General features: G+C 43.2%; 2 protein-coding genes across 4 annotated transcripts in view; one reads left to right on the top strand and one right to left on the bottom strand.

Moving 5' to 3' along the window:
* SNRNP25 (small nuclear ribonucleoprotein U11/U12 subunit 25) overlaps positions 1-8,085 on the top strand; it is a 58,557-nt gene extending 50,472 nt beyond the window's left edge. The window contains exon 7 of the mRNA XM_075830067.1: positions 7,053-8,085. The gene's annotated coding sequence lies outside the window, so the exon portion shown is untranslated. The remainder of the gene's footprint in view (positions 1-7,052) is intronic.
* The window catches only part of GTF3C1 (general transcription factor IIIC subunit 1), a 237,562-nt gene that overhangs the window by 6,448 nt on the left and 206,089 nt on the right, over positions 1-25,025 (bottom strand). For 2 of the 3 annotated variants that reach the window (XM_075830059.1, XM_075830058.1), the window contains exons 33-34: positions 24,191-24,465; positions 22,982-23,312 (exon numbers count right to left, since the gene is read on the bottom strand). In XM_075830059.1, the coding sequence (XP_075686174.1) occupies positions 22,982-23,312; positions 24,191-24,465 (606 nt within the window). Of the gene's footprint in view, positions 1-22,981; positions 23,313-24,190; positions 24,466-25,025 lie in introns of those variants that run through there. The other variant, XM_075830060.1, reaches the window with a different exon arrangement.

The following is a 25,025-nucleotide window of genomic DNA, read 5'->3' on the forward strand; positions in this document are numbered from 1 at the left end:
AGCTGGCCGTGCACATCATACAGAAGGCTTTGTACAATGCATACGTGCTACGTCGATGTGCAGGCCAGAGGGAAACTTTCCAGGAATTTCAAGAGGTGGTTATCAAGAACCTAATTTTTAGGGACCAGGAAGGGGGGGCACCCAGTACTCCTGGAAGCGAGGCCACACGCATCGTACCAGGGCAACACTTTCCAGGAGAAGTTCCCCAAACTGGCAAGAAGGTAAAAAGTCAAGAGAGGTGCAAAGTCTGCTATAAGAGGGGGATAAGGAAGGACACAATATATCAATGTGACACGTGTCCCGAAAAAACAGGGCTCTGTATGAGTGTTTTAAAATTTATCATACATCCCTTGATTTTCAATCTACCCCAGTTTTACTTACCCTGATGCACTCAGCACAGCTTATCCCCCTCATGCTTCCCTTCTGAGCCCTGCTGTGTGCCCAGGCAGCTGTTAAAAGCCACATGTAGGGTATTGCCATACCCGGGAGAACCAACATTACAGTTTATGGGGTGTATGTTTCCGGTGGCACGTGCTGGGCACAATAGATCGGATACTGAAATGGCATATATGTATAGAAATTTTAAATCTCACTCTGCACCATCTGCTGCGCATTATCTTTTACACAATACCTGTGGTGTCAAAATGCTCACTACACCTCTAGATGAATGCCTTAAAGGGGTTTTCCAGAACCAAACAATCCTATTTAGTTACACTAAACAATGCAAAACAATTAATTTGGCAATATACTTACGTTGGATCGGATGTATGTAGCGGCATATCCCATCTTCAGTCATGTGACCCATTGCTCAGGCAAAATTGGAACTTCCTCTGCAGACACATCCATTAGCTCCAAGTTCCAGTTTCCTGTTCTCATAGTGTACGGTTACGTCACAAATGACGTAACTGTACCACGTGTTTATGTGTTTCCTCATCTGACCAATCAGCATCATGCACTTATCATTGTTCCAGCCCAGCTTCTCTCACTGCACAGTGTGATTGTGCACAGTGTGATTGTGCACAGTGTGATTGTGCACAGTGTGATTGTGCAGTGAAAGAAGTTGGGCTGGAAGTGCAAGACGTGCAAGAAGTGTATGACGCTGATTGGTCACTGATTAGTCAGCATCATACACTTCTCGTCACAAGGCCCAGTTGGTAAAAAGTAAAAACACGCCCAGATGTCTCTTAAGAAACTAATTAGCATAAATAAAAAATTGTTTAGAACTTGGTCAAAAATGATCGTTTTTCAAAATAAAAACCATTGCTGTTATCTACATCACAAAACCAATCAGATTATGTAGGAGATAGTCAAGTTATAATCTGGTGACAGAGCCACTCGAGGGGTTAAAGGCTATGTGACCCTTTGAAAAAAAATTTTTTTAACCCCTTCCCGCTGCAGCCATTTTTCGGATTTTCACTTTAGTTTTTTTTTCCCCACCTTCCAAAAGCCAAAACGTTTTTATTTTTTCATCAATATAGCCCTATAAGGGTTTCTTTTTGCGGGACAAGTTGTAGATTTTTCACGGCACCATTTCTTGTAAAAAAATAGAGATTCCCCAATATTTTGGGGGGTTTCGTTTTTACGGCGCTCACAATGCGGTAAAACGGCATGTTGACTTCATTCTGCGGGTCAATACGATTACGGCGATACCAAACTTATATGTTTTTTTTTAAATGTTTTACTACTTGTACAAGGAAAGAACTGATAGATATTCTATAAAAATAGAATTGTCACCATATTCTGAGAGCCATAACTATTTTTTTTATGAGACTTTTTGATCACTTTTTACTGCATTTTTTGTGGGAGATGAAGTTTTAATTTTTTACAGCGTTCACTGTGTGGGCTAAAGAATGATATATTGTTATAGTTCAGACTTTTACGGACGCGGCGATAGCAGTTATGTTAATTTGCAATGTTACAGGGGGCCGCCCCCGTTTATCATCATTTAAATGCCGCGGTCACATGGCATTTGTCGGTTGTAAGATACAGCCAAGAACCTCTTTCTACGAAGCGGGCTTAGCCCATGCGCCCGCTCCATACTCCCCCATCTGACCTGAACTGTCGGTGTGTGTGTATATATATATATATATATACACACACACACACACACACACACACACACATACATATAAACACACGGCAGATGTCGGGAGGAGGTTAATAAAAATGTGTATCAGTGTGATTGTTGCAACTTTGTAATTCCTGTTTTAAAAAAAAAATATTTTTACTTTTTCAGATACAGTTGCATTGTATCCTGGATACAGAGCAGCAGCTGTATGTTTCGCTGAATCCTGTATCTGTCAGGTATCTGTATCTGACGGGTTCAGTGACTGCGGGTACTGCGTGTCTCTGACTGGTGACATTCAGGACCCGCTGTCACTGACCTGACATACAAGTTTTAGCGCTCGATACAGCTGCTCTGTAAAAAAAGATAAAAAATAGCTGTTTTCAAAGGTGTACTTAGCCTTTAGCCCCCACGGACAATTTTGGCCTTGAGGACAGAGCAATTTTTTTACATTTCCCCTCTTTGCGTCCCGACGCTCATAACTCTTATTTTTTGTACGACGTAGTTGTAGGAGACTTTGTTTTTTGCGGGACGAGTTGTACTTTATGTAGGTACCATTTTTTGATACAAATACATTATCGTTTAATTTCTATAAAATTTTTATTTTGGCGAAAATGCAGAAAAAAAAGCAGTTCCGATGCAGTTTTAATATTTAATTTTTTACACCATACACCGATCATCATAAATAATGTTATACATTTGTTGTACAGGTTGTTACGGTCGTGGCGATACCAAATAGGTCTATATTATTTCATGTTTTGGGACTTATATTTTAAAAAGTTTATTTATTATAAAAAAAATGTGTGTTTCTGTGTATTTTTTTTATTTATCATTAATTTTTTATCTATATGCCAGTACATTAGCCTGTGTACTGATTGTACACAGGCAGTTGTTAGGGCATACCTCAGTATGCCCTAACAACAGGAAATATGTTCAGACAGCCCTGGAGTCCTTCAATGGTCCCTGGGCTGTCTGGCCATACGAGTTGTGGACTTTGATCGCGTCAGTTATTTTCTGTGACGCGATCAATGTGCAGTCCCCTCTCTTTGAAAGCCGCGATCAGCTGTCATCGCGGCATTCAAAGGGTTAACGGCAGAGAGAAGATGTTTCTCTCCTCTTCGCTGTCAGAGCGGGGCCGTGGCTGTGTATTACAGCCGTTGCCCCGCCCTCGATCACGTGCACAGACGGCTGTCACACAGGACGAGTATGCTTGTCCTAATGCGCGAAGTGCTCGCCGCTCAGGACGAGCATACTCGTCCTGTGTCGGCAACCAGTTAAAGGGATTTTTCCATCTCTGACATTTAAAGAGGCTCTGTCACCAGATTTTGCAGCAGATAGGCGCTGCAATGTAGATTACAGTAACGTATTTATTTTTAAAAAACAAGCATTTTTGGCCAAGTTATGACCATTTTCGTATTTATGCAAATGAGGCTTGCAAAAGTACAACTGGGCGTGTTGAAAAGTAAAAGTACAACTGGGCGTGTATTATGTGTGTACATCGGGGCGTGTTTACTACTTTTACTAGCTGGGCTTTCTGATGAGAAGTATCATCCACTTCTCTTCAGAACGCCCAGCTTCTGGCAGTGCAGATCTGTGACGTCACTCACAGGTCCTGCATCGTGTCGGCACCAGAGGCTACAGTTGATTCTGCTGCAGCAGCATCAGCATTTGCAGGTAAGTAGCTACATCGACTTACCTGCAAACGCTGATGCTGCTGCAGAATCATCTGTAGCCTCTGGTGCCGATGTGTCCTCGATCGTCTGACACGATGCAGGACCTGTGAGTGACGTCACAGCGTGATCTCTCGAGAACACGGCTGTGTCTGCACTGCCAGAAGCTGGGCGTTGTGAAGAGAAGTGGATGATACTTCTATACACAACGCCCAGCTAGTAAAAGTAGTAAACACGCCCCGATGTACGCACATAATACACGCCCAGTTGTACTTTTACTTTTCAACACGCCCAGTTGTACTTTTGCAAGCCTCATTTGCATAAATACAAAAATGGTCATAACTTGGCCAAAAATGCTCGTTTTTTAAAAATAAAACCGTTACTGTAATCTACATTGCAGCGCCGATCTGCTGCAATAGCAGATAGGGGTTGCAAAATCTGGTGACAGAGCCTCTTTAAGGAATAACCACAGGCTATGCCAATAATGTCCAAAAGATGTGAGTCTCACCTCTGGGACACACAACTATCTCTAGAATGGGGCCCCCTGACCCCTGTCCAACTGTGTCCCGCTCCTCTCCAACCACAACAGGAATTTCAGAAACAGCGAAGCACGGTGAGCTATGCGGTTTCCATAGTTCCCAACCATCGGCATATCCTGTGGATGGATATATATATTTATATTTATCAGAAATGGTTATTTTTTGTGTTATAAAAGCAATGTACCAATTAATCATTAAGAATTCTGTATTGTATGGGCCCAGCCCATACTTAGCAGGGTCCTCATGTTGTACAGAATGCTCTGTATACATGATCTGGCTCAGAACGATTATAAAGGCCGAACTATTTGAAGAGGAGTTCACATGGCAAAGTAACGTGTCTTCTGTAAGGAAGGCCTTCCATGCAACGTACAGACCCTGCTATGTTCAAATTTATAAGAATTTATAAAACCAATGAAATTAGTATAAGGTAAAAAATTTTAGAACCATTTTAAACTGGTGAAATTTTGTCTTCAATTTCAATTGCATACTTGCCAACAGTCCAGATTTTGACAGGAAAGTCATATAAACCAGACTGCAAAAGGGCTGGGGTTTATGCCGATTTGCATAAAAAAAGAGGAGATTCTGGCTGTGCTCCCTGGCAGAATGGGGCGATGCTAACAATGTCCTGTGAGTTAGGCCTTATTTACACGAGCGTGTGTGTTTTGCGCACGCAAAAAAACGCCGCGTTTTGCGTGCGCAAAAGGCACTTGACAGCTCCGTGTGTCATCCGTGTATGATGCGCGGCTGCGTGATTTTCGCGCAGCCGCCATCATAGAGATGAGGCTAGTCGACGTCAGTCACTGTCCAGGGTGCTGAAAGAGTTAACTGATCGGCAGTAACTCTCAGCACCCTCGACAGTGATTTCCGATCACCATATCGAGTAACCTGTTTAAAAAAAAAAGAGGTTCGTACTTACCGAGAACTTCCCGGCCGTTGCCTTGGTGACGCGTCCTTGGTGACGCGCCTCTCTTGACATCTGGCCCCACCTCCCTGGATGACGCGGCAGTCCATGTGACCGATGCAGCCTGTGCTTGGCTGCAGCTGTCACTTGGACTGAATTGTCATCCCGGGAGGTCAAACTGGAGGAAGAAGCCGGGAGTTATCGGTAAGTCAGAACTTTTTTTTTTTTTTACACGTTCACGTATATTGGGATCGGAAGTCACTGTCCAGGGTGCTGAACCAGTTTAACTCTTTCAGCACCCTGGACAGTGACTGTCTCCTGCCGGGTTCGGTCAAAACGAGTTCGGCCAAACCCGGTTAAGTTCCGTTCGCTCATCTCTAAGACACTCCGTTTGGATGTTTGTAAACAGAAAAGCACGTGGTGCTTTTCTGTTTACATTCAGTTTGACAGCTCTTGCGCGAATCACGCAGTTCGCACGGAAGTGCTTCCGTGCAACCTTCGTGGTTTTCACGCACCCATTGACTTCAATGGGTGCGTGATGCGCGAAAAACGCACGATTATAGAACATGTCGTGAGTTTTACGCAACGCACTCGCGCTGCGCAAAATTCATGCATTGTCTGCACTGCCCCATAGAGCAATATAGGTGCGTACGACACGCGTGAAAAGCACGTGCATCGCACGCGCGTATATTACGCTCGTGTAAATGAGGCCTTAGAATTCAAATGTTGGCAAGTTACTGCTTGGCTGCTGTTTAATTCTGCATTGTTATTGCAGCACTATGATCTGGGACTGCTTTTTTGCTGCATTGTTTAGCTGAGCCAGTCTAAAATCCACCTATTGTCTACCATCACAGACTCCGGCTATTGCCATTTCTGTCTGTTATGCTTTAACCGCTTTAGCCACTTTTGACCTTCCTGACAGAGCCTAATTTTTCAAATCTGACGTGTCACTTTATGTGGTAATAACTTCGGAATGCTTTCACCTATCCAAGGGATTCTGAGACTGTTTTCTCGTGAAACATTGGAGTTTACATTACTGGCAAAATTTGCTCTATAAATTCAGTATTTAATTCTGAAAAACACCAACATTTTGTGAAAAATTGCAAAAATAAGCATTTTTCTAAATTTAAATGTATCGGCTTGTAAGACAGTCAGTTATACCACACAAAACTGTTGCTAATTAACATCCCCCATATGTCTACTTTAGATTGGCATTGTTTTTTGAACATCCTTTTATTTTTCTAGGACGTTACAAGGCTTAGAACTATAGCAGCAATTTCTCACATTTTGAAGAAAATTTCAAAAGGCTATTTTTACAGGGGCCAGTTCAGTTGTGAAATGGCTTTCAGGGCCTCATATTTTAGAAACCCCCAATAAGTCACCCCATTTTAAAAACTTCATCCCTCAAAGTGTTCAAAACAGGATATCGAAAGTCTTTTAACCCCTTAAACGTTTCACAGGAATTAAAGTAAAGTAGAGGTGAAAGTAAGCAGTGAAAATCTAAATTTTTTTCAAAGAAAATGTAGGTTTAGCTATTTTTTTTTCATTTCCACAAGAACTAAAGGACAAAAAGCACCCCAACATTTGTAAAGCAATTTCTCCCGAGTAAAAAACCACCCCATATGTGGTCATAAACGGCTGTTTGTACACACGACAGGGCTCAGAAGCGCCATTTGACTTGGAGCTGGATGTGTGTGTTGGCGCAATGTCGCTTTTGGTATAATGAAGGGGTAAATGATGGTTGAAATGACAAATTTATGAATGTATGGTACGCTTTGAAGCAATCCTTGATACACAGGCCTGGTTTTTCACGGCAGGTTGAACAGTGGTAAATAGTGTCCTTTCTCTGAACCTTTTTTATGTCCTTCCCTTTGCAGTTTGGGGTACTTCATTGGGGAAATGTTGCCGTGGCACAAAACGTGGATCATCGCTACCAGCAGATGTGCTTGGACAATCCCCTGCCTGGTTCACAAATAGAAGTGCCTTGATCACCACCTCTTGAAAGTTAAGGAATGTCCCTGTCCGGCCTGCATATTGGGATAGCACGTAAGCGTTGTACTTTGCCATCTGTACAGCTAGCTTTTTGTACCATACCTTTGTTTTCCGCAGGGAACTATACGGCTTCAGTACTTGATCAGAGAGATCAACCCCGCCCATGCACTTATTGTAGCCCAGGATGCAATTAGGCTTGTGGGTCACTCTGTTGGTACCTCGTTCAGGGACAGGGGTGCTGCTGCTGCCATCAATTGTGGACAATATAAGGGCACCCCTCTTGTCCTTATATTTGACGAACAACATGTTCTCGCTGCCTAGTTCCCTGCTCTCACCCCTTCTGAGGCTTTGGCTAAGCAGTGTTTTAGGGAGCCCTCTCTGATTTTTGCGCACAGTACCGCATGCTACAGTACTTCTGGCAGAAAGGCACCTAAATAGTGGGATGCTGGTATAGACGTTAGCCACGTAAAGGTGATAATCCTTGTCCAGCAATGGGTGTTTTAAATCCCACACTATTTTACCACTAACTCCCGGGATGGTGGGGCATTCTTGGGGTTCAATAATAGAGTCCTTCCTTCCTTCCCATCGTAAACCCTAAACCTGTGTGTATACCCAGATGTACTCTCATGCAGTTTGTACAATTTAATTCCATACCTTGCCCTCTTATTGGGCAGGGATTGGCGGAATTTAAGCCTCCCCTTAAAATCAACAAGGAAGAGGAAAGAATAGGCGTATATAAAAACTAAATCACCAGTGATAAAATGCTTAAAAAGGTTACTGCCACACATATATGGAGCCAAATAAGCCCTGGTAAAAGGAACCCTGTAGATCTGCTATAAGACTTAAAGGGGTTGACCGCTTTCAGAAAATTTATGTTTTTGTTTGTATAATTAAGTTATCCAATTTTGTAATACTTTGTCTAATAATTCCTCATTTTCAAGATCTCTACTTGTTGTTATTCAGTAGGAACATTCATTCTTTACTTCCAGAGTATACAATTCTGTCCATGGTCATGTGATGGACCCACAAGTGCACAGCTCGTAACAGTATGTGTATCAGAGTTGCATCTTCGAATGATCCGTGCACCTGTGTGTCCATGACATGACCATGAACAGAATTTTATTTACTGGCAGTAAACAATGAATGTTCCTCCTCAATAACAAGAGGAGATCTTGAAAACCGTAAGTAATTATTACACAAAGTATATTAGAAAATTGTATAAAATTTAATTACAGGAAAAAAATAATTTGTTAAAAGAGGACATCCCCTTTAAGGTGCACATACACTAACTAGCTGTTGGCTGACATATATACCCCCCAAAGTGTGCGTGATCAATGGGGAGAGGGGAGTAAGCTGCTGCCAGACATCTCTGGCTTTGAAATTCAACATGCCCAATCTTTCTACAGGGAAGTCCAGCAGTTGCAGTAATCTAATGTGTGCTGTCAATTGCAGGGTTCTCAAACTCAGCCGCACATAGAAAAAAATTGAAGTTGATGGGCCGCATTCCATTCAAATTTGATGCAATACAAAATTATTGTTAATCAATTTTTTATTTGAACTACTAGAACAACACTACATTACTATAATACTACATTACTATAATAAGGCCCCATGCACACGAACGTGTTTATGCGTCCGCAATTCCCCCGAAAATCCATGGGAGAATTGCGGACCCATTCATGTCTATGGGCCCATACACACTATCCGTGTTTTCACGGGTCCCCGCATGTCCGCAAATCCGTGTCGCACAAACTCAGGACATGTCTTATTACGGCCCGCAAATTCGATGCGGACATGCCCGTAGAAGTCAATGGGCCCGTGGAAAATGCGGGTACACCTCCGTGTGTCAACCGCAGTTTGCGGATTTGCGGAAGTGTTGCTAGGCGATGACCAGGAATGAGTTCTGTCGTCATCCTGTATTACCTAGGGTTTTTTTTTTTATCCGCATTTTGCGGATTACATACGGATGAGCTGCGGATTACATACGGATGAACTGCGGAGGACATTTCACGGAACACGGTCCTGGAATTTGCGGACCAGAAAAACACTACGGTCGTGTGCATGAGGCCTGAGTTAGAATGACCTCTCTTTAGGTCTTCTGAACTTTTTTTCTGCCCTGGTGTACACCACCAATAGTAATATAGTAAATAATAGGAAAAGGGGATGGGGATAAGAGAAAAGAAGGGCAAAAGTTACTTAGATCGCTAGATCCCTATAATGTATAACAGCATCAGAAGGCAAATGATGCCTACCAGGGCAAAATATGGTGAACGGACCCTCAATAGCGAACACCAAAAATATTAATTTCAGATCCCATTTATTACTTCTTATTACTATTCTGTGTGTGGTAGTAGTATTATCGGTATTCACCACCTTGACTGCTACTAAAACTTCTACTGACTAGCAATAGTACATACAGAAACAAATAAATGAGAATAGAAGGAAAGGCTGGGTTCAGATTTCTGTTGTATTACTGCTTGTGAGCAGTCCTATGCAGGACAACACTGTTACAGCTTGTATTGACATTTGATAAAACTGTGGCTGATACTTTGAATGTGTGAGCTGCTACTTCTACTTTCTTTCACCCTTTAGGCGTACACAGATGGCGGATACACTGCATAACAGCGTATCTGCCCTGTGCACTGCAGGGAATTTCGGGCGAAAAAGCGCACAAAACTGTGGTTTAGATTTTCGCCCGGAACGTCCGCTGCGAAAAACTGCAGCACTTACCCGACAAGTTAGCAGACCAGCCTCCTGGGATGACGTCTCATCCCAGGAGACCGCTGCAGCCAGTGGCGTAATTACCGCGGTAGCAACCAGTGGCGTAATTACCGCGGTAGCAGCCAGAGCGGCTTCTACCAGGCATGCGGTTTGAGGGGGCCCGTGCCGCCAGACGACACACGCCCCCCCCCCATTATGCTCGGTGGCGCCGCTAGCACCGCTACTATGGGGAGGGGGCCCCGGTGCTAGCAACAGTCAAATACATGCATTAGCGCTGAATGGCCGGGCATGTTCCGACCATTCAGCGCCTTACAATGACGCGGATTGGCTAGCGGCGCGATGACGTCATCGCGCCGCTTCCATGCTTGAAAGGTGCTGATTGATGGGGCAAGTCATTCTGCCCCGCCAATCAGCGTCATTGTACGACGCTCCTTCAGCTCCAGCAGACACACTCAGAAGAGAGCAGATCTGCATCGCCAGTGAACAGTAACTGGATCATGTGAGTATGTAAAGTTTTAGTTTTTTTTCCTCATAATACGGTTAATGGCATTATCTATCGTAGGCGCTCTGTCTACTGGGCGGTCGTCTATATGTGGGCCACTATATACAGGGTGGGGGGTCTATATGTGGGGCACTAGCTACAGGGGTGGTCTGTAAGTGGGGCACTATCTACAGGGTGGTCTATATGTGGGGTACTATATACAGGGGAAGCTATATGTGAGACACTATATAGGGGTGGGCTATATGTAGAGCACTATCTATAGGGGAGCTATTTTTTAGGGCATTTTCTATTGGGGTGGGCTATATGTGGGACACTATATACAGGCGTGGGTTACCTGTGGGGCACTAGCAACAGGGTGGCTATATGTAGGGCACTGCCTACAGAGGTGGGCTATACGTGGAGCAGAAATGTTTTAAAAGTGAGAAGCTGAAGACATCTGAGCGGAAAACTGCAGAAATGGGTCATTGTCGGTAGAAATCCATCATAGATGTCTGGAACGGAGGGAGAAGAAAAGAACTAGAATCTGAGACGTCACCGGTGAGTCACTTAATGTAAATGTTTATTCTGCCTCTAATCAGCACTGTAGTCACTGTATGATCTGCAGTGAGATGATTAGAATATGATTTTTTTTTTTGTGAAATAGCATCTCCCAGCATATCCTCACCATTGTTCGGGCCATGCTGGGAGCTGTAGATTTACGCCGTACAAACCTATACGGCAGGGGTTGCACTAAATTGAGCTGTATTTGTTCTGGTGTTGTATAAATGTACTGATCTTTGTTCTGATGCTGCATGTAAGTACTGAGCTTGGTTCTGGTGCTGTATATACGTATGCGATTGGTTTTGGTGCTGTGTATATATGTAATGAAGCTGTGTATATATGTAATGAGTTTGGTTCTAGTGCTGTATTTATGTACTGAGCTTGGTTCAGGTGCGGTCTATATGTACTTAGAGTGGTTCTAGTGCTCTATTTATGTACTGATCTTGGTTGTGGTACTGTATTTGTGTACTGAGCTTGGTTGTGGTACTGTATTTATGTACGGAGCTTGGTTGTGGTACTGTATTTATGTACGGAGCTTGGTTGTGGTACTGTATTTATGTACGGAGCTTGGTTGTGGTACTGTATTTATGTACGGAGCTTGGTTCTGGATCTGTAGTTATATAGGATATATTTATAATAACAAAATTGCAGGGCAGATGGAATTGTTCTCAATTCATTGTATATTTCATGGGAATCTGTCTGGTAGTTTTAACCCCTTGAACCGCCACCATGCGGTAATACATGACCTGACAATATTTCCAAACATTCCCTTGTATGTTTTTTTCAAATGCAGCAAAATTCTTAAAATCCACTTTTAAAACGACGCACACTATATGCTAATTACTCATTAGAGGGTCATGGGGCAGTGTCGCTATCCTGAAGAGTCACATAGTCCTGCCTCCAAACCCACCATTCCATGTTTGAGTGACATCTCCCTGGCTGATACAACATTCTCGAATGCGCCATTGCCTTGTGGCACTATATACAAGGTGGGGGGCTGTGTGGCACTATACAGAAAGGGGGGCTGTGTGGCACTATACACAAGGGGGAGCTGTGTGGCACTATACACAAGGGGGAGCTGTGTGGCACTATACACAAGGGGGAACTGTAAGCACTATTTACAAGGGGGGGCTGTTGGTCTATCTACAGGGGGTTGAGTGTGGCGCAATCTACAGGGGTCTGTGTGTGGCACTTTCTACTAAGGAGGGGGCTGTGCTGCACTTTCTACTAAGGGGGGGCTGTGTGGCACTATATCCAAGGGAGGGGGGCTGTGTGGCACTATATACAGTGGGAGCTGTATAGCGCTATATACAGTGGGGGCTTTATGACAATATCTACAGGGGGGATGTATGGCAGTATCTACAAGGGGGAGGTGGAGGCGCTATCTACAAATGGGGTGTGACACTGTCTATAGGCGGGGCTATATAGTACTGTCTACAGGGGGGCTGTATGGCACATTCTACAGAGGGCACTATTTATAAGGGGGGACTGCTTGTGGCACCCGGGGGGGGGGGGAACCCGATCAAGAGTTTGCTATGGGGCCCAGTCTTTAATAGTTACGCCCCTGGCTGCTGCGGTCTCCAAAGTGATAGTTTTTCGCAGCGTCATCCCAGGAGGCCGGCCCCCTGACGTCATCCAGGCCAGCCTCCTGAGATGACGTTTCATCCATGTGACCACCGCTACAACCGGTGATTGGCTGCAGTGGCGGTCACATGAGATGAAGCATCATCCCAGGAGGATGAAACACAGATTCCTAGGTAAGTTAATTTTATTTTTTGAGTTGCGTTTTTTGCAGCGGTATCGCTGCGGATCCACCCAAAAAAACAGAACTGCTATTTGGTGCAGAATTTACATCCCCATTGAATTCCATGGGGAAATCCCGCAAGATATAAGCAGCGTTTACGTAAGGACAATTGACATGCTGCGGAATGAATTTCCGCATCACACATCAATTTCTGAACGGTATTTCAGCGTGTGGATGAGATTTGTTCAATCTCATCCACTTTGTTGCTACTGTATTTGCTGTGGATTTTCCGCAACAAATTTCGTTGTGGAAAATCCACAGTATGTACGCAACGTGTAAACGGGCCCTTAAGGTAAATACACAGCAGCAGCACACATAAGAAACAGTGTTATCAGTAAACTAATTGGTTAAGTGTGATAACTAATTGGTTAAATTGTTCTATCCCTGAACGGGTTCGTCCCGATGTACTATTTGCTGACATCAGTCAGATTCTTCTAGGACTTCGGGACGAACCCGGCATCATTTCAAGAATAGAACAATTGAGGGAAAGGTTAGGGAATCTATGCTGTAATCTCTGCACAGTACCAGAACGGCTACAATATCCTCCCCCCAAGTGTGAGAGAGTGCGATCGCAGCCGTATGCCAGAGCGCTTAGGCGCCGGCTTGCATCGCTGATTCACATTGTAGTAAATGCCATGTTGATCAATTTACTGATGGGGAGTGTGTCGGCTGCTTAACCAGTGCTTTGTATTCCTGACGACTTGCTCCGTGGTCGGCTGGGAGCAGAGTATGCAACTTCACTTCACGCTTAACCCCTTAGTGACGAGCGGCGGGTGTTACTTATCGCAGAGCGACAAATATATCCGTCATTCACTTTAACTGTCACAAACACAGTGGCAAATCCCTGGCAACAGCTGTCGTACACAGCTGATCGTGACAGGGAGCTGTCAGGGGACCAGTCACAGTGGTTCCCGTATGGCGATCGCTGTGATGGGTCAGTCAAATCTGACTGACCAATCACAGCATGTAAAGGCAGGGAGGCAGGGCAAACAGCTCCGCTTAAAAAAAAAAAAAAAGTGTAGCGTTTAGTTAGCGTTAGACTTAGGGCATTAGGTAGCGTTAAGTGTAGGGTGTTAGTTAGGGGGCAATTAGTTAGAAATAGTTAGGTTAGTAAGATTAGCAAGTCTCAGCGTCTGTATACGGCAGAAGAGGTCTACGCCATAATCTGCTCGGATACAGGAAGTGCAAGTGAGACTGATGAGCAATTTTGAATTTTGTCATCGTCCACTAGCACTAGTGACGAGCCACAGCCAAGGTGCCGCAGGCATGATTGTCCACCTGGCACTAGTGCAATTGACCCCGATTTGGTGCCCAGAGTCATATACCCCATATGTTCCAGAATTTAATTCTGTGACGGGCATTCAAATCAGCAGAGCGGTTTAGGCAGGAGGACTTTTTTAAAATATTTCTCTCAGAGGAATTATAGTCCTAATGGTTGAGCAGACCAATTTATACGCTGCTCAATTTATTGCCAGTCACCCCACCTCTAATGACGCCAAAAATAGCGTGTGGCGACCAGTAGTTGTGGCAGACATTTGAACATTTTGGGGCCTCCTATTGAACATGGGTTTGGTTAAGAAACCCAGGATTAGGTCCTATTGGACATTTGATGTCCTGTACGAGACACCTACAGGGAAGTGATGACAAGACAGCGCTTTGAGATCATACTGCGTGTCCTTAATTTTGTGGACAATACACTTTGCCCATCCCGCAGTGACCCCAGCCATGACCGGCTTTTTGATATTAGGCCCCTTTTAAATTATTTAAATGGCAAGTTTTCACAGACCTATACCCCCGAAAAAAATATTGCCGTGGATGAGTCCCTGGTCCTTTTCAAACGCCAGCCTAAATTTAGCCAATATTTACCAAATAAGAGGGCCTGATTTGGGTTACAAATTTATAAATTATGTGAGAGTGACTCTTGTTACAAATTTAGAGTGTATAAAGGGAAAGACTCCAAATTGTCCCTCCAGAATGCCGCCCTTCACTCAACATCAGTGGGAAAATTGTGTGGGACCGTTTTGCACCCACTTTTTGATAAGGGTTACCAGTTAAATGTGGACAATTTCTACTCCAGCATACCCCTCCTCAGGTGCCTGTCTGAGAAAAAAAAACTGTGGCCTGTGGCACCATACGCCGCAATCAAAAAGGCCAAAGTCCCTGGTCAACCAAAAATTAAAAGCTGGGGAAATCAGGAGACTTTTTGTAATCAGGACTTGCTGCTTGTCAAATTCCGTGACAAGAGAGATGTTCTCATGCTAACATCAATTCATCCAGACAGCAGCAGCCACATTCGTGTACGCAGGTGTTGTAGTACTGTCCGTAAGCCTGTGTGCATACAGGAATACAATAAATATATGGGTGGCGTGGACCTTGCAGACCAGATGCTGCAGCCCTACAACGCTGTCCGGAAATCCTGGATATGGTACAAAAAACTGTCCGTTCACCTCATCCAAGTGACCCTATATAACTAATTTGTGATTTTTAGAAAGGCAGGGAACCAGGGATCCTATCTTCAATATCAAGAAAAGGTTATAAAAAAAAAAATCATATATTTGGAGACCAGGCCCAGGGGAGGGGTGGAATCATCAAGTCAAGCCAGCAGAATTGTCCCAGGACAACCTTTCCCATCCGAAGTGCCAAAAAAAGCCGACCCCAAAAGAGATGTCGCGTATGCTCTAAAAATGTGATACGGAGGGAAACCAGTTACCAATGAGGCAAAAAAGATTTGATACATATAGTGTGTGTGTGTGTCGTGGTGGTGTGTGGTGCTGCGGCGGGGGTCCGGGTGGGAGATTTCCACCGCTGGTGTTGGACACTGGTGGTGGTCTCCCTTACCCGTGCCTCCACTGATGGTGCTTGGTGCGCCGCACATCCCAGGACACATTCATATTTGGGTTGCACCTATAGTGCAGGTATAGGGATAAAACATGTATTTATGCATATACATAGCGGGTATAACTAACCTTAATGTGAACTGATGGTTGTTGATGGACAATATAAACACTTTGAATTCCTCTCCATATGAATAATTTGCGAATAGTCTGAATGGCTGATTCGTATTGTAACGCTAGATGGCTTGACACATAGGGTGATGTGCGCATGCGCTTGATTGACCATCCACATGCTGTGCCGGAAGTTGTCAGAGAAAGGGCGGAAGTGCAGGTGATGGGGATCCTGCCACTGCACTGAACGCTCCTGATGCGGAAGACACACGTGGGATGGTTTATTGAATCGCTATGCGCCATTGGTCACCGGTATACAGGTGCAGTATTTAAATCATACTCCATTACACTATCATCACCTCCGGACGAAGGGTGCGAAACGTACGTTGAGGTGCTTCTCTCCTGAGACCATCAGCAGCCATCATGTCAGCTACAGGTAATCAAGATGCAACCATGCTCGGTACTTATGTATGGTAGTTAGTTTTACACCTTCAACAGACTTTACCTTGGTAGAGGGGAAGCAGATATTATTAGGACCTCCTACTATTTTGAAGACTTTACGTTCTTCCCTGATGCTGTTATGTTACCTGCTGTATATTATGTACTATTATAACAAATAGGCTGTGGCGGCTATTTGATGATCTTGGAGTTTGTTCAATTTTAAGTATGTTTTAATTTTGTATGTTTATGTATGGGTATCTTTGGGAGGGTTTCCTATTTGTGGAATAATAAAATTTATATTTTTGGACTAACACGTCTAGAATACTCTTTTTCTGTATACATGAATATGAGGCGTATATAGGTTTTCTTATTATAGACTATGTCTTATGGTTAGAATACTGCCCAAGGGGTATTATAGGTGCTAACAGTTACCAATGAGACACCTGCCCAGAGAAACCAGGGCTCTGCATTAGGAAATGTTTCCGGGTGTACCATACAAACCTAAATTAATAATTTGATTTAAAAATTTTTTTTTTTAGCCTTTATGCACTTTGACATTTCCTTTACCATTTTATTATACAATCCATTGATTTTTTTTTTTAACTTCACCTTTTATTACACTACAGCCCACATGTAAATTGGAATACAAGAAAAACTCTAAAATAAAAAAATAATAATTCTCACTATATCCCTAGATGAATACAATTAGGGAAAGTTCCCCACCCAAAAAAAATTATTCTCACTATACCCCTAGATAAATACCTTGTCCTGTATATGTCGTATTTGGGGGAAAAAACAAAAAACTACATTTTATTTTTTTATACTACCTTTGCATTAATTCCTGCAAATTGTGGCCTCTAACTACTCATTACACCCCTAGATTAATACCTTAGGGGTGTAGTTTTCAAAATGGGGTCACTTTTAGGCGTGTTACCTCGTTCTGCCAGCTCAAATCCTTTTGAGTGGGGCTTATATGTCATTCAATCTAAAATGATGTCCTGAAAACCATAGAGGGGTTCCTGTAATTTTGGGCCCCACCATGCGGCGAGGCAATGGATTACGTCTTAAGTGTGGGTATTTTTGAAAACAGTAGAAGCAGCGCAATAAATGTCGTGGTGCATTTTCTCCATTTCACGTACTCTGTACGAAAAACATGTCCTATAAATGACACATTTGTGAAAAAAAACCAAAACATTTTATTTTTTACACTGGCTTTGCATTAAATTCAGAAAACAACTGTGGGGTCAAAATACTCACTACACCCCTAGATAAATACCTTAAGGGGTCTAGTTTTCTAAATAGGGTAATTTATGGGGAGTTTCTATCGTTCTGGCAGCTCAGTGCCTCTTCAAATGGGCAGTGAGGCCTAAAACATTTTCAAGCAAAATATGTGTCCTGAATGCCACCGGGTGCTCCCTTCCTTTTGGGCCCTGCCGTGTGTCCAGGCAGCACATTAGGGCCACAATGGGGGTATTTTTGAATAGAGGAGAAACAGGGTGACAGATTTTGGGGTGTGTTTCTTCATTCTCATGTTCGCTTTACAAAGAAATCTGCCCTTAAAATGATACATTTGTGAAAAAATTTAAATTATATTTTTTTACATCGGCTTTGCATGAATCATTACAAAAAAACTATAGGATCAAAATACTTACATCCCTTAATAAATAACTTAAGGGGTGTAGTTTTCAAAATGGGGTCATTTATGGTGGTTTCCATCATTCTGACATCTACATATGAGCCTCTGAAAACTTGGCTTGGTGCAGGTAAACAAAATGTACTTAGAAATGTAATAATAATTTTATGAATTTTGAAGTCTTCTAAAAAAAACTTTTTCACAAAATAGAGTAAAGAGATGGAAATATATATATTTAATAAAAAAAATTGTACAGTATGTATGTATAGATTTGACATATTGCAGTTCAAACTAGGAAAAATGTCTTCAATTTTTGTATTTTTAAATTAATATACGCAAATTGTATCAGTCTACTTTTACCACTAAGTACAACATGAGACGAAAAAACAAATGTCAGAATTACTTGGATATACAAAACTTTTGCAGAGTTAGGCCTCATGCACACGAACGTATTTTTTTCCTTCTGTAAATACTGGCGTAAATACGGGTCCTTGGTCACACGTATTCGACCAGTATTCCACCCGTATTTACGGGCACGTTTTTGATGCAAAATTACACTGCAGTAATCGGCAGCCCTTCTCTCTATCAGTGCAGGATAGAGAGAAGGGACAGCCCTTTCCGTAGTAAAAGTAAAATAAATTCATACTTACCCGGCCATTGTCTTGGTGACGCGTCCCTCTCTTGACATCCAGTCCGACCTCCCTGGATGACGCGGCAGTCCATGAGACCGCTGCAGCCTGTGATTGGCTGCAGCGGTCACATGGGCTGTAACGTCATCCCAGGTGGCCGGACTGGAGGAAGAAGCAGGGAGTTCTGGGTAAGTATGAACGTCTTTTTTTTTTTCACAGGTTGATCTATATTGTGATCGGTAGCCACTGTCCAGGGTGCAAAGAGTTACTGCCGATCGCTTAACTCTTTCAGCACCCTGGACCGTGACTATCCACTGACGTCGCCTAGCAACGCTCCCGTAATTATGGGTGCACACACGTAGTCACCCATAATTACGGGAGCCCCATAGACTTTTATGGGCCTGCCCGTGACGTAATTACGGCCTAAAATAGGACATGTTCTATATTTTTCAACGGCCCGGGCACCTTCCCGTAAACGGGGAGGTACCCGTGGCCAATAGAAATCTATGGGCCCGTAATTACGGCCCGTGATTACGGGCATTTTTACGTTCGTGTGCATGGGGCCTAATTCTCTGATAAAGTCAGACATACCAGATTTTCAAAATCTGGCCCGGTCATTAAGGGGTTAAACCAATTAGTTTACGGATAACATGGTTTCTTGTGTGTGCTGCTGCTGGGTATTTACCTTAACCCCCTAATGACCGCCGATAAGCCTTTTCACAGCGGTCATTACTGGGCTTTATTCTGATGCAATAGCCTTTTCACGGTGCTGCATCAGAATAAATAAACAGAGAAGGTAGCCATTATATGTCCCTGCTCTCATCTACCAGAGGTAGCTGAGGGCTGGGGGCATACCTGCTCGAACACGTGAGCTCGATATTAGTATCGATCTCACCTGTTTAACACCTCAGATGCGGCGCTCAATAGTGAGCGCCGCATCGGAGTGGTTTTGGAGAGAGGGAGTGAGCTCCCTCTCATCCCACTGACACCCGGCGATAAGATCGCCGAGTGTCTGTGTCTCCCCTGGCAGCCGGGGGCCTAATAAAGGCCCCCAGGTCTGCCTGTAGTGAATGCCTGCTAGGTCATGCCGGAGGCATGGCCTAGCAGACGCCTGTCCGTTTTAAACGGACAGGCAGTAATACACTGCAACACAAAAGTATTGAAGTGTATTATAAATGCAATCGGAGGATCACGTATTAAAGTCCCCTAGTGGGACTAGTAAAAAGTAAAATGAAAACCTTACTTTTTCTCCTTACAAAATGCTTTACTATTAAAAAAAAAAAAAAAGAAAGCAAAAAAGTTACACAAATTTGGTATCGCCGCGTCGGTAACGACCCCGACTATAAAGCGATTACATTATTTAACCCGCACGGTGAACGCCGTAAAAAATTAAATAAAAAACAATGGAAAAATTGCTGTTTTCTGTGAATCCTGACTTGTGATATGTGATAAAAAAAAAATTGCATCTAGTCCAAAATGGTGCTATTAAAAAATACAACTTGTCCCGCAAAAAAACAAGACCTTATGCAGCTGTGTCGACGCAAAAATAAAAAAGTTCTATCTCTTCGAATGAGACGATGGAAAAACAATAAAAATTGCTTGGTCATTAGGGCCCAGAATGCAAGCAGGGGGAAGGGGTTAAAGGGTGAAACACAGTAGCAGCCGCAGGTTTATCAAATGCCAATGTCAATAGTATGTTCACATGACCTATTTTCGGGCCATAAACGTCCGAAAAATCTGCCCATTGATTTCAATGGGAAAACGGCGTTCTGTTCCGACGGAGCGTTTGTCGCAGCGTCTTTTAAAATAACGGCCGTGAAAAAGAATTGCAGGTCACTTCTTGGGACGTTTCTGGAGGCGTTTTTCATTGACTATTGAAAAAAGCTCCAAAAACGGCCGTAAAAAAACGGAGCGAAAATCGCGAGTGGCTTAAAAAACTTCTGAAAATCAGGAGCCGTTTTCCCTTGAAAACAGCTCCGTATTTTGAGACGTTTTCGAGTTTGTGTGTGAACATACCCTAACAGTGTTGTCCTGCATAGGACTGCTCACAAGCAGTAATACAACAGAAATCTGAACCCAGCCTTTCCTTCTATTCTCATTTATTTGTTTCTGTATGTACTATTGCTAGTCAGTAGAAGTTTTAGTAGCAGTCAAGGTGGTGAATACCGATAATACTACTACCACACACAGAATAGTAATAAGAAGTAATAAATGGGATCTGAAATTAATATTTTTGGTGTTCGCTATTGAGGGTCCGTTCACCATATTTTGCCCTGGTAGGAATCATTTGCCTTCTGATGCCGTTATACATTATAGAGATCTAGCGATCTAAGTAACTTTTGCCCTTCTTTTCTCTAAGGGTACGTTCACACGCAGTGTTTTCTGACGTAATTCAGGCGTTTTACGCCTCAAATTGCGCCTACAAACATCTGCCCATTGCTTGCAATGGGTTTTACGGTGTTCTGTTCCCACGAGGTGTAATTTTACGCGTCGCTGTCAAAATACGGCGCGTAAAAATACGCCCGTGAAAAAGAAGTGCATGTCACTTCTTGGGACGTTTTTGGAGGCGTTTTTCATTGACTCCATTGAAAAACAGCTCCAATAACGGCCGTAAAATACACCACGAAAAACGCGAGTTGCTACAAAAACGTCTGAAAATCAGGAGCTGTTTTCGCCTGAAAACAGCTCTGCATTTTCAGAAGTTTTTGGTCACTGCGTGTGAACATACCCTTATCCCCATCCCCTTATCCTATTATTTACTATATTACTATTGGTGGTGTACATCAGGGCAGAATAAAAAGTTCAGAGTAAGACCTAAAGAGAGGTCATTCTTAGGCTATGTTCACACGCTTAATAAAAAAACGTCTGAAAATACAGAGCTGTTGTTTTCAAGGAAAAACAGCTCCTGATTTTCAGACTTTTTTTTTTTTTTTTTTGACTTAACTAGCGTTTCTTGCACTTTTATGGCTGTTTTTCTATAGTCCATGAAAAGCGGCGTCAAAAACGGCTCATGTGACATGCACTTATTTTTCAGGGGCGTTTTTTTAATGTGGCCGTTTTTCAAAACGCCCGCGTAAAAAAAACGTCCCTTCTGAACAAAACGCCGTTTTTCCCATTGACATCAATGGGCAGATGTTTGGAGGCGTTCTGCTTCCGATTTTTCGTCCGTTTAAGGCCTAAAATAAGCAGTGTGAACATACCCTAACTCTTATTATAGTAATGTAGTATTATTAAAGTAATGTAGTAGTGCCCTTCTTTTCACTTATTCCCATCCCCTTTTTCTATTATTTACTACATTACTATAATAATACCGCTAGGTTTAAATTTACCAGAAATTTGCGCGTTTACTCCACGTGTATTTTAACAATCCAGTTTTCCAGTTTAAGTGTCGGTTAATGCAGTCCGGCAGCTCAGTTCGCGCCACAGTGCCCCCTGTAGATCGCGCCACAGTGCCCCCTGTAGATCGCGCCACAGTGCCCCCTGTAGATCGCACCACAGTGCCCCCTGTAGATCGCGCCACAGTGCCCCCTGTAGATCGCGCCACAGTGCCCCCTGTATAGTGCCACAATGCCCTCTCTAGATAGTGCCGCATAATCACACCCCTCCTTGCCGGAATGTGATGTCAGGGGCAACCCCAGAGCAGGAGTGCCGGGCAGAGTGCTATTAGCAGTGTGCCTGGGACTCCAGCTCTGCTCCTGACATCACGGTCTGTATATGGACAGTGATGTCAGGGATATCCACAGAGCAGGAGTCTCGGAGCAGAGCGCTAGTATAATCTCTGCTTTGGGACTCCTTCTCTGGGGAAGCCCCTGACATCACGGTCCATATATGGACAGTGACTTCAGGGAATCCTCCAGCAGAGGAACCCCTGGCCAAAGTGTCGGCAATGCTCTTGGCTGGGGATTCCACCGCTAGAGCGAGCCCCAATAGTGATCTACAGGGAGGGAGGGTGCAGCGCTGTCAAACCCGCTGGGGGGGTGCACTATCTACAGGGGGCTATGTGACGGCATGAAGGAGCGCCAGAGTCATCATCCTTCAGACTTCTCTCTCCTCTCCCGAGGGAGCTACGGAGCCCCGCAGTCCGCAGAGAAGTCTCAGCGGCCGCGTGTTTGAGACCCCTGATTTCATGTGTAATCTTTACACAGGATGATTATCGTGTAAAAAAAAACCAAAAACATAATCGAGCAAATGCTTGCAATCATTGGCTAGTGTAAACATAGCCGTGATTGCACGATCAGGGAGAAATCGCTCGTTTGAACGAATTAAAATTATTGTTTGCCGGCGGTACATCCCCTCGTGTAAGCAGGCATCTGTTAGTCGTTAGATGAGACAGGAGGTGTGCAAATTAATGAAACGAAAACGGACTGCTCGAAGGAGGAACAACTAGTGATCTTACAAGTGATCGGAATAATGAAAATACGATGATTGTTACATATAAACGCATGTCTTTCTAACGTTAATGCTTCCTTTTTACTAGCTTATCTGCACGTGTAAAAGGACGATTTTTACTTTAATCTCAGACCAGATGACTCCCACAGTCCAATGGTCTCTGTAAATATGCCTGTACTCTATTACACAGCAGCCATTATATGTTCTTACCTGTATCCATTTTTCGAGTGAAGAGGTCGCTGTCAGAAACTCTTGGCACTACAGGAACCATAGTGTTTTCTGCATCATTTGAGTTCTCAGAGTCCACAATCTCTAAAAGTCCTTTCTTTCTTGGCAGCTCATAAATACTTATATCACTCTTAGCCTGGTCTTCAGAGGCCTGCTGTGTCAACTCTGAACAATCAATGTCTTTACTTCTAGGTGCTTTGTCCTGTTCTTTCAGACTGTATGAATGCAGAACCCAGGGATCAGCGTGACTTGAAGCTACCAGTCGAACACAGGCTCCTCCAACTTGTAGCACTTGTCTGTATGTAACAAGATCCTAGGAGAACACACCATTTGTTTAGTCATATGTGAACCTACAGCACATACTGGGAATTATTTTCTGCCTTATGAACATTTTGACCAAGTTGTTAAAAGTTCGACCATTTCTTCATTATAAATGTCCCAGGAAATATTGAGTAACAACCAATATGGCACCCCGAAAGCTCCCATAGGTGTGGTCCAAGACTCCTGAATGACACAGCTGCCTAGTTAGCCAGTTCTATTCCCCTTTCATAAAACATAACTAGGCATACTTGTCATTCAGGATTCTCTGGGTGCTCCAACAGAAGCAATGAACTGGTTGAAATCGAAGAAATGTCTAATTAGACGTTTTAAAATGTAATGGAAGAGCACAGCACAAATACACTAACTGGTGACTAACATTAGGTAAAGTTCGAACATTTTTCTCGGTTTTCCATATTGCGAATTTCAAGTAATTATTTACCTTAAAACGTCATTTAATTTTTAGGTCTAAAATACTGTGCTGAATAAGTTGTGTTTGAAGCTTTGTTTTTCTGATACAAAAGATTTAAATATCATGCATAGCTCTAGAGTTGAATAATATTCTGGCCAGGGTTAAATTAGGACCTTCTGCATAATGACTTATTATTGAGTTCAATGGGAGACATTAAGCTCTTAAGCGCCCTCTAGTGTTGGCTGCAGGTGACCAAAATTTTATCAACTATGTCTTTGATGGAAGGGAAAAAGGGGATTTGGAGCTCTAAATTTAATACAAATAACTTATGAACTTAACCAGCACAGAATTCTAGACTTTTAAGTAAAATTAAAAAAAAAAAAAAAAAAAAAAGAAAAAGAAGACAGCACCAAAAGGTCACCCCATATGGTACATTTTTGACTAAACAATGCTTAAATCACCTGCACGTACTGCTGTAAAGATTTAGTTCTTCCATTGTCTACATCTTCATATTTGTTAAACGTTTCTCCAAGATCTGACACTTTCATGCCCAAATATGAACTGGCTTCAATAGCAGAAAAGACTTCCATTACAGAGTCCACATCTTCCGGGGTGTATCCGTGGCTCCCTCTACATTGATTTATGAATGTGCTGATGTTCTGAACTTTGGTGCATACAAGTTCAGTGAAAAGAGGAGGAAGGGAAGGCATGTCGGCAATAAAATCACTGAAGGAACCTAGAAAAAGTATCAGTTGTTTATCAGAAACAGCTCTGATGTTTACATATGATCCCAATGTCATTTCAGCTTTCTAGTATCTGCTTAAGGCTACATTCAGAAGAGCGTGTGCAACCTCGGACGTTAAAAAATAGACGTTTTTCACGTCTGAGATGCACCCGTGCGGGATGTGTTATCACGGATCCCTCCTAGACTAGAGTCTATGGAGGGATGCGTGAAAACAAGAAAATAGGACATGTCCTATATTTCCACGGACCCTTCAAACGCTCCGTTGAAACAGGTGTTCATGTGACGGCCATTGTTTTAACGACTGTCACACGGACGAGTTACATGAATGAGGCTTTACCCTGAATGAGTCTGAATGAGCCCTTACCCTGATCAGTTTCTAACAGAAGGAGCCTAAATGGTAAAGACAGCAGAGTAATACAGATAAGATGTCAGTTACTAGTTTAATTGATTTCGGATCTAAACAAAAAGGGATATTCCCAGAATGTCACACCTCTGTAGGATAGGTAATACGCATCTGAATGCTGAGGGCGAGGAGGAGGAACTTAAATAGA

This window comes from Rhinoderma darwinii, chromosome 6 (assembly GCF_050947455.1).
Source record: "Rhinoderma darwinii isolate aRhiDar2 chromosome 6, aRhiDar2.hap1, whole genome shotgun sequence".
NCBI classification, from domain to species: domain Eukaryota; kingdom Metazoa; phylum Chordata; class Amphibia; order Anura; family Rhinodermatidae; genus Rhinoderma; species Rhinoderma darwinii.